The sequence below is a fragment of the Pipra filicauda genome, unplaced genomic scaffold, assembly GCF_003945595.2.
Source record: "Pipra filicauda isolate LSUMZ 115617 unplaced genomic scaffold, ASM394559v2 scaffold8_size5757611_pilon, whole genome shotgun sequence".
Lineage (NCBI taxonomy): Eukaryota > Metazoa > Chordata > Aves > Passeriformes > Pipridae > Pipra > Pipra filicauda.
The window spans coordinates 4,327,814-4,344,152 of NW_024105087.1; the positions used below are offsets into that span (position 1 = coordinate 4,327,814).

Below are 16,339 nucleotides of genomic sequence, written 5' to 3' on the forward strand. Positions count from 1 at the left end.
ATTAGCACAGAGGGGCAGGAAGGGAGCTGACCCTGCTCTGCAGCGCAGCACACCAAGGAGGCAAGGGAGGTCAGCCTGTCCCCTGCACTGGCGAAGCACAGATGATATTCCTTCAGCACATCCAGCCAAGGATTAACAAAGCAAAACTGCAAATAGACAAGCAACGTGACAGCCATGAGCACCTTCAGTAAAACGCTTGCTTCAAGTGAAAACATTTAGGTGGAATATACCACACCTTTCACCTTTAGTGAACAGATGGTGTTCAACCAGGTCTGAATTACAACTTGGTCTGCACAGCAGTGAGCTGACAGGCTGATGAAAGAAACCAAAGTATTCCTTGTATAAGAAGGAGTAGGTTGGCAGGATCTGAATCTGACATGACTTTGCTGTTACATCAATTCTCCCTACATCTTCTCAAACCATTCTTCATATGCCACTGCTATTCATAATGCAATGTGCACAAGGCATATTTAAAAAAAACAGTGTTTTTCTACCAAGTTAAAAAAATACAACCTTTAGAAGAAATATATACCACAGTGTTAACACGAAATCGTTCCACACATTGTTTATTTTACAATAGACTTGTAAAAGGTTTTCTGTCACTGTGCCAGTGGGCTCACTCTAGAGACACAGAAAAATACTTGTAAACACATACAGCAGCAGTTAGCCTGAAAAATCATGGGGAAGTGCTCACTCACTTTTCCCTTTGGGGGTGCTTTGTTTATTCAATTCAAAAGTGCCTTAAATCAAACATTTGAATTTAGGCTCTGATTCAAGAGGCATAAGTTCTCTCAAAATTATGCTAATACAGAAACTTAAATTTCTTGACGTCTCCCAAGAAAAGGAAAAAGCAAGTATTGCTATGTTGTCGCTATTCTTTCTAAATTCAAGCAGCAAAATAGAGATCTGAAAACTTTAAGTTGGTTTGTTGGGGTTTTTTTGGGTTTTTAATGGACACATTTTTCTTTTGACTTCGTGAAGCTTAACAAGCCAGCCAAGATAATATTTCTGAGTTTGGCATAATCTAAGCTGTATGCTAATGTATTGAATGGCAATAGTTACTATTTAACTTCAAAGGAAAGTGCACATTTGTACAAGTCACCCAAACTGGAGTTTCTGTAAGTAATGAGAGTTTAGGTCAAGTTTCATAACCGGTTAAAAATTAGTCCACAAGCCAAGTACTATTGAGCTCTATTTCCTTAGCAGCCAAAGCAAACATCACACTTGTTCCTTCCTCCTTTGATTCCAGAAAAGCTCCATCTGAAGAATGGGCAGAAAGGCCAAAGCGATTGAATTCAATATCCTGGAGAAGCAGGTCTCACAGAAGGCAGTAATGCCTTTTATTAGATGAAGGTAGCTGGGGGGAAGGGAGGGGGCAGAGGACACTTTCCAGCATCAAGCCCTTGTGGTGTCTGAAACAAAGTCATGTCAGCTGCAGTTTGTTTCCCAGGAGGTTGGGTATATGCAAAGGCAGCTGAGCAGACGGCAGAGCCTCCCTGGGAAATGCACCCGGACCTTTTGCTGGGAGCACGATGGACTGCCAAGATCACGTCTCGCACTATTTGCTACACCTGACTGCATGCAAAAAGAGGGCCTCAATATCAAATGACATTTATGAACCATCTGACCAATGGAACAAATTGGCAAGAAAGTGTAGCACGGCTAATGCTGCTTAGAAGAGAAATCGGTGTGTTGAAAAGCAGGTGATCAAAAAGTTAGGAGTATCACCTTTTACAACTGAGAATTAAAATATTCTGCTGCTTAAAACAATAAAGGACTATTTTATTGTTTAAGTAATATATGTTCATCATTATGAAGATGAAAACTGGCATCTAAATCTTGGGAGGGAAAAGGATGTTAAAGATAATTCAGAGAGCAACCTTGTTAGACACCAGAGAAAATAAAAAAGTGAGACCTGAAACTGCAAAGTATGGAATAACCACACAAGGAAACAAGTGGGAGAGGCATAACTGAGAGAAAACAGACTATGTTATGCCAAGGCAAGCATACCACTACTTGTTGAATTAATTTCAAAAACTAAACATATTGGTATGTCAAGCTTTGGCGAGCTCTGGCAATCTTAAGCCCTACCAGGGAAGATCAGGAAGCCCTTCTGTGATGCAGGACTGTACCAGCTCACACAAACAGTAGGGAAACTTTTCTCCCCTCAAGGCTCCTTGAAAACCAGAGAGCTGACCAATACTTGAACGTAGCACCTTCTTGCTGCAGCACCGTATGGGGCAAGAGTGCTGTGATCAGTGCCCAAAAAGCAGGAGCAGTACCACCAGACTTGTCCTAACTGACATCACCGTGCTGATGCAGACAATTCCTATGGAGCATCCCTAAGCTGCAAAATGCTACTTCCACTGAGGTTCACTGGTAGCCAGTAAAAACTCCCATGAAGTAAGAAATAGAACACAAAGCATGTGCTAACCATTTCCCTTCACTCAAACAATGCAAAGAATCAGATCAAAGACCAGAGGTGCTCAAAATAGCATTAGGAGATTATTAATGCAAAGACCAATGTAAGACGACAAATCTGTGTTTCAATCCCGAAAGTACATCTCTTGAACAAGACACTATGAGTCCACTGCCAGAATAATTCAGAGGCTTGAAATGGGCAGATTCACTCTCTGAGGAAACATCTCCAGTGGCATTCAGGACCACCAGAGGAAAGACCTCCAGGCTGCCACTTAGCTATGAAGTGCTGCTTGGCCAGGGAGGAGCACAACCACAGACAGATGTTTTAAGACTCGCCTTGTTTATAAGATCTTTCATCCTTCAATAACTAGAGAAGTTAACTCCATTTACATGAGGCAGCCTGCAATTACAAGACTCACTGGAAACAGCCCCCTCTCTCTACCAGCCCACCCTTCAGCGACCTGCTCCCAGTCAGACGTGAAAGCCGGACCCCGACAAGGCCCCCACTGGCCCTCACAGCGCTCGGCGCCTGCCTGGGTTTCACCTCCTCCCGCCGAAGCCTACTCCTGACACCGCCCTGGCACAGGCGGCTCAGTGCCACGTCTGCCTGGTGCACTTACCTCCGTGAACATGTCTTGTTGCCCTCCTACATGGCAGGGGAGATTTCCTGTTTTCATACATTCCCTTGTCAGCCCTAATCAGTGTCAATAGGTTATGGTGTCTTTTGTGCTGGCGGCGTCAGCCCTGACAGGAAAGAACTTTTAATCTCTTCCCTCGCGCCGAGCCATGAGAAGCTGCAAGTGCTCCCAGGCATAACTCCCTTGGCTCCTCTCCGAAAAATGCTCTCTCAAGCACTCCGTTGCTTAGCAATATTTGCCTTCCCCCTGTACAGTTCAAATTGGCAACATCTGTCCCTTTGGCACTTTCCACTTGTGCAAGAAGCAGTGCGGAGAGTTTCAAAAATCTACAAACAGGTTGGTGGAGGATGTTTCGTGTGAGCTATTAGAGCTGCTTTGGCATTTTATTGCTGGTTTATTTCCAGCCTGGATAAAATGCGTGGCTCCTTCCAAAGGAGAGGCACACAAGGGAAAAACCTCCTTTGCATCCAATGGGATTTACCTATTAAATCAAATAAAACAAGTAGCTTTTTCTGTTTACATAACTACACCTGCATGCTCTAGCTTGGTTTAGACAAAAAAAAAAATAACAACGAACGAAACACAGCACTGCCATACAATTCTCTCCTGTCACCTGGGATTGACTGCGATTTCTCTTAAGATACTGCATGCACATCAAGTGACAGAAAACAAGAGGAGCCAGAATCTCTTCACGTATCTAAAAATGCAAAAGCTGTGTGCAATCCTGACCTCATAACCTCTGTCAACCCCTAAACTGTCTGTAGTCTATGCAACCACCCCAAGGAGCAGTGACCAGGGTCATTGCCTCTGGATGTATCTGCAACCCAGCTGCTACAGAGACTGAGGGGAAAAACGGCTTTTACTTCTGAGAGCCAAAAAGGACCATGGAGAAGACTCAAGTAAAAGGATACGTCTTTGGGTGCTTGCTATTACAACAAGCAGCAGAGAATCCCACAGTTAACCTTTCTCTGATTGCAATTCATTTCAGCTCACACTTACCACAATGCCCAAGGGTTCTGAGAAAGGCCTCGGATTGCACAGCTTTGGATATTTACATACAAGTTGTTAGGGACGTTTACTGAAAATCAGATAGCTCAGTTTCAGCCCTTATAGTGAAGTTGAGGTTTACTTTTTCTGGTTTTTAACTTTTCTTAACCAAAATAGTCAGAAAAAGTAACAATTCTCATTCATGTTTGATCTGCTTTAAGTCGCACACCAACAAAGAGGCAAATTAATGCTTGTGGTGAAGCATGGAAACCTCCAATCACACAAGGCTCTTCTGATTATAAAAAGGGTAGAAGGGGAGACACAGAAGTAACATCTTGTTACCTGTCTTGGTGCAAAGCAAGGAAAAAAATAAATCAGAAAAAGGAATACAGAGGAGAGAGGGGAAAAAAAGCACAATCTCCCTTCTACTCAGTAAATGAGAAATATACATGAGGTATAATATACATGGTAGAAAGATAACAACAGATTAATATTAAATACTGTGTATTCATTATGTAAGGCCAAGAGTGCTATATATTTGTCTTTAAAGATTTTCATTTCAAAAGGATGCTGGATTGAAACAATATATTTATTTCTACCCTACAGGGTTCACCTGTCTGACAACTCCTGCCAGTAGAAAAGCTCAGTTGCCATGGAGAGAAGTCAGTGAAAAATTACTTACTAGAATGGACTTTTTATATTTGTCATCCAAACTTCTTTGTAGGTATTTAGTCATTACATATACTATATAACAACCATGTTTTAAGGGGTGACCATTCATAAATGTTTACTGAGGGGAACAGAGCTCAAATGACAGCAATCCCAGTCTGAACACAAAGATCTTTGTGTGTACCCTGTGCTTCAAGGATAATACAGTGTAACCAAAAAGACTTAACACATCTGGGCCTCTTCATTGTTGCTTCTTTTTGTCGTTTTTGTACTTTAAATTGGCTGTTTCCCTATTTGCTTCCTGGTTCACAGGCAGGAGAGTCCAGTGAGGTCTCATTACATGAGGTAAAAAGAGCTATGCCCTAACATTTACAAAATTGCCAGGAAAACAAAGCCAAACCTTCAGTGGGCATCAAGGGCTGTACATTTCTCCAGACACTCTGCCCTTAATAATACTTGAGGATTTACAAACATCTCTCTCAAAGGAGCCTCACTGCTTCTTGGCCCTGCTGTCAAGCCAATTCCCTTTCACACATCACAGACCGTGTCAGTGGAGGAAATACAAGGGTCTCTGTTGCTGCTGCAGGTCTCCTAAAGACATGAGAAGAGAGAATGGTTTTAAAAGCATCGTTGTTTAGGTGCTGGGGGAAGAGGTAAAACCTGGCACATGAAGACAAGGGGTACATGTAAGCTTCTTCATGTGTGCTATATTTTTAAGGCTCACAATAAATTTGGAAAGATGCCTTAAAGAGACTGGGATGGCATTTGAAAGTGAAGGTTTTGATTTAGGAAAGAGCAGAAAGGGCTGTTCAGTTTCTTTATGCAAATGCGACGTGAGTCACTGCATGGTTATCCTCTGTGGATTAATTCACTCTACAGTGGAACTGTGTGTCTATTTGGGCTGGAAGGCTTAACTTTTCAGTGTTCCCATGAGCAGAAGCTGTCCATAACGTATTCACAGCTGCAGGTGAAACAAGCCTCAGAAATTCAATTAGCCAACACATATGTGGTTGAGGAAATGGCTTTCTTAAGTCATGTCAAGGGAGATGATGGGAAGAACCATATTTGGCATGTGGCTGTTCAGTAAACTGGGGCAAAACAGTTTAAATAAAATGTGTAAAGCCATGCTCCCAGTTGCTGGGAGGAGGAGAGAAGAACAGCAGAATTTCTGCTAGTCTAGACCTATTCACTGTCAGGGTCATTGCAGAGCAGGAGCCTCCCTGCAGTTTCTGTTTCACCAAAAACTAAACAGGACGACCTTTCAGCCAAAGGACCCCCAGTCAGCATTCTCAAGATCCTTTCTTTGGGTGAATCTTTCACCTGTGTGCAGCAGCCCTCATAGGATGTTTCCTAAAAGCAAACCAGCCCAGCCCTGCTCCCCAGTCACCACCCCTGAGCTGTACATGCAGCACACAGGGCACACAGCCAGGGCTGCAACCTCACTGTTTCTTCCTCCTCCCTCTCCAGGCTTCAGCACTGGAGGGACTGTATTATCAAATAGATGTTGATCATTAAGACCAAACAGAAGTAAGCAAATGTGACAATGAAAAGACTGAAATAAGCAGAAAATGAAGTAATGAATTTTTCACAAGGGCTTACAGAGTCATTATCCAAAATGCCTATGCACAGAAAACTGTCAGGGGCCACAGCCTAAAGATCCCTAGATCAAAGCAGTATCACTCAGCATATCCACAAAAAGGTTCATCAATCTGCTTCAAAATGGACTAGGCATATAATTAAATACAGGTTCCTGGGTTGTGCAAAAACTTTTTTTGTATTATCTTCAATTCCCTTTTTATTCTGTTCTTACTTTGCCACAGGTCTAACAGAAGGAGCATGAGTAATGCTACTCATGCACTGGCAGCTGTAGAATTTTCATGGGCATTTGGCCTCAGACTCATGTGCTCAATGGAAAGTGAGAAAGAAGTTTCATTCAGCACACAGCATCATAGCTAACATCACCCTAATGAAATTCATGTTAAATCAGAGATACATAAGATGACAGGAGAAGTATGGGAAAAGAGAAACAGACAATAATACAGATGAGACAATAAGATAATACAGAAGATGATGCCCTGCACTGGTTCACTTCTCCCCCCAGAGTAAAATATCTGGTCAGGCAAATAAGGAAATACAGACCTCAGTGAACTTCCTGTTTTGAGTTGTGATGTGCAATGCCAAACCTATCTGGAAGCAAATAAAATCTCTCAGCATGAAAAAAAAAAACAACTTCTCAACTATGTAGTTTTGATCATTTCCTCTCATTTTCCACAAGATATTGCCTACAGCCATTTGTAGCTAATCCACACCCTTTTCCATGAAAAGCAGACTTCACCCACACTCTTCCTTTTCATTACAAAGGTGGTAAAAGACAATTTTTAAACTATCTTTGTAGCTCTTCTGGCCCAGCTGCTTTAGGTCAGCACTGTGGGATCCCATATCCCATAGGGCATAGCAATAATCTCAGTGCTGAAGGATGAGCAGAGTAAAACCCAAAAAAAATACCAGGGAACCAAGTGCCCTTGAGCTCATGGGAGGCCAAGCCACAAGGCAGGTAGGGTCAGTGTGCTGGTCCCTTGGCACAGCTCACACTGGGCTTCAAAGGGCACAGGAAAAAGAGCTGTGTTTGCTGGACAGCATATGTACATCAGCACTGCTCCTCCTCTCCCACTGCTTTACCAGTCAAGGCTTCTGCCTCCATCACACAGGACAAAATCAGAGAGGTGGTCTTGGGGTCAGCAAAAACAAATGGAGTACAATAAGGAATCTTGTTGCATCAAAATAATTATAAAGGAAAGAAGCACATCTTAACTTTCTGGTTAAGAAGGAATTATAGTTCCAGACATCCCTTTCCCCTCATGTTTCCTAATAGTCTCCTAAACAATACATCTGCTCCTAGTGAAACTACAGGACTTCCCAGCAGGGCCCAAACTTAGAAATGTAGGTGACAAATGCTTTTGGAAATCTTCAGAAAAGTCTTCCCAACCACTCTGTCCACTGCCCTTTTCTTTTTCTCTCAAGTGAAAGCCACAACAGACTAATTGAACACAGCTCAACTGTGCCAGTCTCTGCTACTCACTGCCCATAACCTCTAATCAACTCAAGATACCAAAAAAAAATTTAAAAAAAAAATAGCATCTTCTCCAAAGTTTTCTTCCCTCTGTCAAGGACATTTAAACAGTACAACAGCAACAGTGATGTGTTTTGAACTGCATCTGTTGATCTGCAAACCCTGTTCTCAGCCTTGCTGTACCAGCTGAAATGGCTCAACTTGGAAAAGAGCAATTCATACTTTCCCGTGGGTCTACAAGTGAAATCTTATGAACTTACTGAGGAGAATCCTGTGGTGTTCACAGTCCCAGGTGACTGTAGACCTTGCTGCACAGTTTCCTGTCCCAATATTCAGTGAGGATTTGGGGCCTCCACCCACCAGGACTCAGACTGAGTACTGACACTCTGCACATACTAACTGCATCGCCACTTGACCTTCTCACTGTATCAGTTCCCCCTTCTTTTTCAACAAGCCTTAGAGGAAAACAAAAATCATAGTCACAGAAGCAGTCTCTCGAACCATAAAACCTGCTGCAGCCTCACTGAGAAAATGGAAGAATCCACTGAAGAATCATGGAAAGCATTGTTTCCACCATCCAAACAGGATGCTATCTCACCCAGCTCATCAAAAGCCAACCTCAAAATGCACCTTCTAAACAGGGTCATGCACGTACAGCTGTCATTGCTTCTGGCAGTTGCTGCTGTTCGACGACCTGTTCTCCCAGAGCTGAAGTTATCCTGCTGGCAACAGAGACCCCCAACAACTGCACTTACCTCTACAGGCTTTGAAGGGGTCTCCAATTTGGATAGTTCAGCTTTGGCTTTTGCCTTCAAATCTGAGATATCTTCATTGGGTTCTTCCTTGGGCTCAGAAGGGGTTTCCAATTTGGATAACTCAGCTTTGACTTTTGCCTTCAAATCCAAGAGATCTTCATTAGGTCCTTCGTGGTATTCCTCCATGAGAGGTTTGAGCTCCAGGGATTCAAATGGTGCCTGATCTTGGCCATCCATGGGTCTGACATAGGCAGTTGGTTTCTGCTGCATTGCACTGGCTTTTGATGTCAAAGATGGGGGGAAAGTCTGAGAGGAAGGCTGAGCGGTGCTGGTCAAGGTAACGGCTGAGCTGTCCCGACTTTCCTTCTCCTGTGATCCTGTCACTAGGTCCTGAGATGATTTTGTTTGACTGTAAGTCGACCCATGACTTTTGCTGCTGTTCTGTGACCTGGAATTGATATGCTGGCTGGAATGTAGAGGTGACAGGGGTGCCACTGGAGAAGACAACAAACATGGCAGTAATGGGGAAAGTGGCAAAGGGGAGGCCTGCAGTTCATGAGCACGACCTTCACAATCCCCAGGCTTGTCATTCTGACTGTGCTGAAAACCTGCCTGACTGTCCCGGCCACCACGACTGCGTCCTTGACCTTGGTTCCCACTGTTGGATAAGCTGCGACTCTTGGTGTGCAAACCTGAAGCTGGTTCTGTTCCTGATTGTGCCTTTTGGTAGTGAATGGAGTGGCTTGGAGGTCGAGGTGCTACAACCATAGGTCCCACGGGTGGACGGCGGGGCGGGTGCTGGAATGAAGATGGTAATGTATGGCTGGTCTTTCCAGGAAAGTATGGGTAATCAGGCTGTCCTGGTGGGATCAGAGGAACAACGCTTTTCGGAATTCCTATGAGATTCTGACAGGATTTGTTGCTCATGAACTCCTTGACCTCCTCATAATTGCCCAGCATGTTCTGAATTCGGCTTGACAACTCATCTTCTTTATTAGTCTGCAACAGAAGAACAAAGAGGTGAAAATTTCAAAGACACCCCAAGAGATCCAGCTCAAGAAGAGACAGTTCTTCAGGATCTTAACTTAATCACTATACATCACCACGAGTGAAGTTAGGCAAGCTTATCTTGATTCTGTAAATCTCTCCAAAGCAAATAGGACTCCTGTAGCCACTATCAATTATTCCAAGTCAAGCTTGCAGGTGCACCTGCAGCCTTCAGGAACACTAACATCAGATTCATTTTTTATAAGCACATCTGAAGACAGACAGGCAGCCAAGCTGCTCCTGAGCACTCTCCCTCAAAGGAGGCCAACCCCAAGTCCATCGTGCTCTTGCACAGCCAACAGAGCTTTAAGCACATACTCTGAGGAACTGAAGTTCAGTAGATGGGAAGATGCTGTGTTTGTCTGTACCATGCTCAAGTCTGCTACACCCCATGCAGAAGACACAGCTCTCCTCTTCCCCCTCAACTCTTCTTCCTCCTCTCCTTCCACCCCATGCCCCCCTACTATTACCTTGTAGGGTTCTGCAAAGAGAGGAATCTTCTTTGAGAACTGGTCTTTCTTCTCTAGAACCTCCTGACTCCGTCTCTCTCTCTCTCGAATACGCAGCAAGTTTCTGTCCTCGTTGCACAAGCTTTAGGAAGGAAAGAAAGAAAGGATGACTAACACTGTACACTAGTGTTATCAACAAGTGCCTACTTTTTGCAGAAACCCTGGTTTTCAGACAACGGTATATGTCCAGAATGAAAGTAATTTTGTAATTCACAGAGTGGTTACAGCTGACAAATAACTTATGTCAAGTATTTGCTGCACAACACAGTAATGTAACACACAAGGTACAGCATGCATCCTTCTCAGTGATTTGTTTTCTTGATAGTATCCTTAGAGAAGAAAAACTATCTACCCATTTAATTGTGAAACAAATTGAGTCAATGGGCATGATAAGCACACGAGCTGGCAGATCCGCTTGCAATGATTGATGTGAAAAACCACCATTCCTGTTTTCCTTCAGACTTTTACCCCAACTCGTCATCCAAGAGTAAAAGAGAATCCACTATTTTGAAGGTGTTGCCACTTTCAAAGATTGAGTTTTGCCTACTTGGCAAAAAACAAGGCAATACAACTTGGCAATGTACAGGCTCAAAGACTCACTCTCCACTTCACATGGACATCTGGAAAGCTGCTTACCTAGAAAGCCATGTACTTGCATTTAAAGCGATCATGTAAACTTGTTTAGAAAAAAGGTATCAGAAATTCAGAAAACACAAGGTCAAACCCTCCTGTTCCTTCTCAGCCACATCTGCATGCACTCAATTCCACCAGCCCCACATCAAAACACCAATAAAGCCGTGTCACGTGCGCAGCAGAATGACTTCATGAAAAACCAGATCCTTTCAACTACACCTTGTCTTTAAAATACTACTGCAAACCACAGGAATCTCTTGCTCTAATCTTTATAGACACTGGGGAAGAAAAAGCACACAGGCATAGTGGATGCAGGTATCTCTCTCGTCTCCTATGTCTACTCCACTGCACAGTCTACTGTATACACACAATTCCAATACTATTCTTCATACACTTATCTTCTCAAGTGCCTGAGTTTGCAAGTGAAGAGCCTTGTCTTCCCCACCAGCGACATTTTCCCAAATACTACACCAATAATCAGCTCCTGAAAATTTGATCATCCCTAAAGGAAAGGCAGAGGACTGGCTTTGCTGTAGCAGTTAACCAAGAGGTCTGACTGCTACAGAGGGGGTTTCCCGATCAATGGGAGCTCTGGAAAACGATGCTGTCTGATGGTAAATTTCTATATATGGAACTGCAGCCAGGATGTACTTGTACCACTAAAACAGAAAAACATATTCAGGGGTTAGATTGTTCACATTTAACATAGTTTCCAACTTTGCTAATGTTGAACTGTTTCCAAATATAGCAAAACAGAAGTGTACAGTAAGATCCATGTACCCACTTCTGCAAACAATGCAAACTATTTAAAAAATCTACAATAAAAACAAAACACAAAAAAAAAAAGGAACAAACAAAAAAAATCCCAAACAGGAATCACAGACCATTGCTTCAGTCAATATACATAATCCTTCTGTTACAAACTATGTAATAGAAGCATTTCCCCTCTGCATCTGATGTCATTTTGCATGTGAGCAATTTCCTATCTATAAGCAGTTGGTTGGTTGCCCTGTGTGTGCCAGGAAAGCTTTGTGCAGTCAGGTGTGGGAGATGCCAACCACGGAAGACAAAAACTTAGGAGGAATTATAAGGCAAACTAGAAGCAATCTTGGCTGTATCTACTACTGTATGCTTGCAAAAGATTTTTTAAGTGAATGCATTTTTTTAAGTGAAAGCCAGGCCACATATTATGACCCTGAAAATTGCCTTCTACTTGAACAGTGTCCTACATCCATGTGGATTATGGATGTCCTTCTATTTCTAGGCTGGCAAGCATCCAAATTCAGAGCAATCAAGCTGTTTTGCTCAGGGGTTCTGATCACGTTCAAACAAAAGGAAAACCCTAAACCACTTGAGCTTCTTGCAACGATAATATTTACAGTGAGAAGTAGCCCTGTTTCCTATACGTACCCCAACACTGAATGTAAAACAACTTGCATGCCTCTTGCTGCAAAAACAGCAGCTGTAATACCTCTAAAGGCCTTTTCTTTCCCTGAACCTTCCTTGACCCCAAGCTGTCTTCCCAGCAATAAATTCTTTCTAAAGAGTGTACGAAGGGAGAGAGAGGGGAGGGACAGAGGCAAGGGGAAGGGACACCGCTTTTTTGCCATAATGCCAGTTCCTGCAGGTTTAAGTGAAGACAAAGGTGCCTGTTCCAGAGCAGCCTGGCGGACATGGGTGCTCACACACGCACAGGACTACAGGGCACTGCTTGGCAAGGTTAGTCATGCCTTGGTACCACTGCAGACCACCTCATGCCCTCACAGTGACTAGTGGCCCAGGCTGCTGGCCATGCACAGCTGGCTGCCCGTGCAGTCAGGAGAGGGGTCATTCCCCTCCCCTTTCCTGTTCAGGTTCGTCATCCACCCTCTGCCTCCCTGTCTGAATTGGATCAAAGCTATTTTTGTTCCATAGTTTCCTCCAGCTTCATTGAACAGAAGGAGCTGCAGTTTCAAAAGCAGAAGGATAAGGGAAGAAACAGTGAGTAGCTACTTACTTGATCATGCAGCTGAGATCAGCAGCCCTCCCTCCTTTAATTTACAGACAAGACCTTAAACTACCTGAAAACAAGAGTTAAAACTCATTTCAATTCCATTTTGTCATGTAGGTGCCATGTTTCCATGCATGCTGTCTCATCTCATACTTCAGGGGCTTTTATTTTTAAAAAAAATAGGTTGTGTTGCACTAGATGGCATTCCAAATTCAGAGCAGAAGAGTCTGCTGTCTACTGAAATGCCCACTTCTTTAACATAAGCCTGTGGATATCCTACTCTCAGCACCTGTGGAAACACCATTCCTGCCCACCATTAACCCGGTCATTGAGGGCATTTGTCAACATGCTCTTCAAAGATTTTGAAATCCTGGGCTACAGTGCAACTCGTAACACTGAACGGCTACCCTAAGGTCAACGTTAGGAAGCCAGGCAGAAAGCCTTGGAGAACCACGGTCAGGTCAGGCCCTGCAGGGACCTGTGCCAAGAGGAGAGGAGGTCTCCACGACCAGCCAGGCGCCAGCAGAGGAAACCCGTGCAGAGACATCGCCTGCTCGGCTCCAGCAAGCCATCCCTTGCGCAGGCACAGAGCCCCAACCCCCCTACTGACAAAGCTGCAGGGCAAACCCCAGCTTCTCTTCTTCAGGAACCTCTCCAGACTAGCCACTTTGATATTTAGGCTTTCCTAGAATGGTATCTCAGAAAACCTCAAAACCTAATAACCAAACCCACCCCCAAACTCTTACTTACCGATTTGCAAAAATGCCTTGGGAAACCAGACCTTGAGGCTTAGCACCAACACACAAAGCACATTGGAGCCTGGGAGCTAGGGGACACATGCACAAAACTCCTCTACAGCAAAAAAAAACCCAGATCATGCCTTGCTACAGACTGAAACAGTAAAATACTCCTAGGCTGTAATAAAGAAATTTGGTTCAGAAAGTTCAGCAAAGCACGGACCCTGACCCACATCATCATCCAGACTTGGGTCTGTAACAGAAGTCATGAGAATATCAGCGTGCTCTGAAATCACTCTCAGTGACATGCCAGTCCTTACTACAGAGTTTCAAATGCTCCTATGTGACAGTCCAGCCCATGACAACATTTTCAAAAAATAGACTGGTGCAGGAAGAAATTCTGCCTCTCCTGTCCTGTGTGTTCTCCACATGAAAACAAAATGAAAATAAAAATCTGCTTTAATTGTAAAGATCTAGTGCTGCCAAAAGGAATTATCCAGGAGCAAGGAAGGGGTGTCGAGAAAGGCTACAAAGCAAATACACAAACACACTCACTTCCTTCTCAATGCACAGAACCTTTTCCTCTGAAACACAGAGACAACATTTGAGTACAACTGCAGGAAATCACAAATTTATTGAAACTGTTTTGTCATTAAAATTGATTCATTTTTTATCATGAGAAACTGCTGATCCACACTTCTCATGACTGAGAGACGTATTCTTGTTTAAGGCAAGACATATTGTCCCCAAAACCAGTTAAACAGAAATCATGGATGCACCGTAACATCCTCGCCGCAGCATCCCAATTCTGCTGCTCTTAAAGTCTCCATGGAAGAATGGTCACCAATTTTTATAGCCTACAAATCTACAAAGATTAAATTTTCAGCCTATCAGCTTGAAAAGAAGCATGGATAATGGCATGGCACAGAAAGTTACTGAGCATCACAACTGTGCTCAGCTCTCACACTGTATCACCTGAGCAGTGAGCCTGACAGTGACTAAGACAAGCAGATGAAAGGACATTACAGTTAATACCAAACAGCATAAAAAATGTGTTGCCCCAACCTTTACTTCCTTTCCTTTATGGAAACATTGTCAAGTTGTGACTTGCTAAATTTTTAAAATTTGTTTCACATCAAACACTATTTCGCAGAAGATACACAGATTGAACATACACAAATGATAAAATAGAAACATAAGGCAGAAGTGCAACAGATGGTACAGTTACTCAATTATTTTCTGCATCATTATCGATCAGCCTTAGTAGGTGCTTCCCAAAAATAAACATCTTTACACTGAAGAAATATGAATTGAATTTGCTTGCCAAGATTTTGCTTCCTCTAGCTCCTTTAACTCATCGAGTCTATCCAGCCCTGACTACTGACTGTATGAGAGCAGCATTAGACCCACTGAGCAAGAGATCAAGGCCTCACAGCCCACCTGTTTATCCACAATGATTGTAAAAAACCTCCAGTCAAATATTTTTCATCACAAATAATGTTCCAAGAAAATGCAGCACTGCTGCAACCTTTCCTTCAAAGCATATGGAAAAATGATCCTGAATACACCTCTTCCTATGTTTTAAATACACAGACCTCTAGGTTACACCAAAAAATTGAAGTAGAGAAGGCTAGGATGTTACAACAGGCAGAAGGGAATTGCCAGTTTGCTTAAGTAGAAGCTAAGTTAGCTTTTGCCAGGAAAAAAAAAAAAAAAAAAGCAGCTCTACTTTTGTAACATTAATCATCTTCTCACTCGGCCTCTCCTATGGTAATCTTTGGGTTCAAATTCTTATTTATTTGTTTCCTACCACTGTTGCCAAGTTTAAAATTATATTCATTACTCAGCCATTAAAAGGTTTTTGCTTCCTTTCAGCATCAATAGGCCTTTCATCTTCAAGCAGTTCCCAGAAGTAAGCCCAAACGTTTCCTGAGAAGAACTGAGTCCCTGCAGCGCCCAGCGACTTTGGCAGGAATTGGGAACTCTCAGATGTTCTTCAAACATGACAAATCCTTCACAGACTTCTGCCTAAAAACCCTAAACGGCTATGCACTTGAAAACACACCCCAAGGTTTCTCAGTCTATGGTCCACAAACCACTGAGGTCTCAAAAGAGCAAAAAGACTTTTCTAAAGATGCAAATAATTGACAGTAGCATGTCTACTTTATGCCATTAAAGTAGGCACCTTTATGCCTACTCAAAAAAGGCAAAAAAGTGAAAAGTTTACGACTTTTACTTTACCTCATGAACTGAAATGTTTAAAAGCTATCTTTTACTTAGTTGTAAATAAGAGCCAATATAGCAATATCATACTAAACAGGCTTTTGATTGCCAGAGGCAGGAAAGCCTCATGATGAGTAAGAAACACAAATGGCCCCCTCCCCAAGTGGTGAGCCCCCAAGAGGTCAGAATACAGCACACAAACAGTCTGTTAGCAGAAAGATGCTCCTAGTAAAAAGCAGGAGCTCATGCTGATGTCCAGCCTCACTTAACAGTAACTTAGAAAATGTGGAAAAACATAACAATTATACAGCACTTCAGTCTGTTGCCGTAGCTGAAGCACCTGAACAAACCAAATGGTAGTTTCTTCACTTTTGATGCTGCAGAAATGAAGTCTAAAGAAACCCAGGCTTTCAGCCCCTCCCCATGTACCTTGACGTTAATAGAATGTTGTCAGAAAAGGTGTTAATTATAAGTTAGACAGAGAACAGGAAAGCTGTCATTCTCCATCTAAATGCAAATATACTAGGAGGGCTTTTAAGAAGGTGTGATTGTGTGAAGTGTAATTACAAGGAAAGCAGACAAGGAGTTGATGAATTTAAGGCTTTGTTTGTTCTAGATGTGGCAGGCAAAGGAGGAAATGTGAAAAATTTAAATCACCAG

The 16,339-nt window shown here is 42.9% G+C and overlaps 1 protein-coding gene across 2 annotated transcripts in view; it reads right to left on the reverse strand.

Moving 5' to 3' along the window:
• The window catches only part of AFF1 (AF4/FMR2 family member 1), a 75,118-nt gene that overhangs the window by 40,544 nt on the left and 18,235 nt on the right, over nt 1-16,339 (reverse strand). For both annotated transcript variants that reach the window (XM_027721068.2, XM_039391048.1), the window contains exons 2-3: nt 10,058-10,178; nt 8,541-9,539 (exon numbers count right to left, since the gene is read on the reverse strand). In XM_027721068.2, the coding sequence (XP_027576869.2) occupies nt 8,541-9,539; nt 10,058-10,178 (1,120 nt within the window). The remainder of the gene's footprint in view (nt 1-8,540; nt 9,540-10,057; nt 10,179-16,339) is intronic.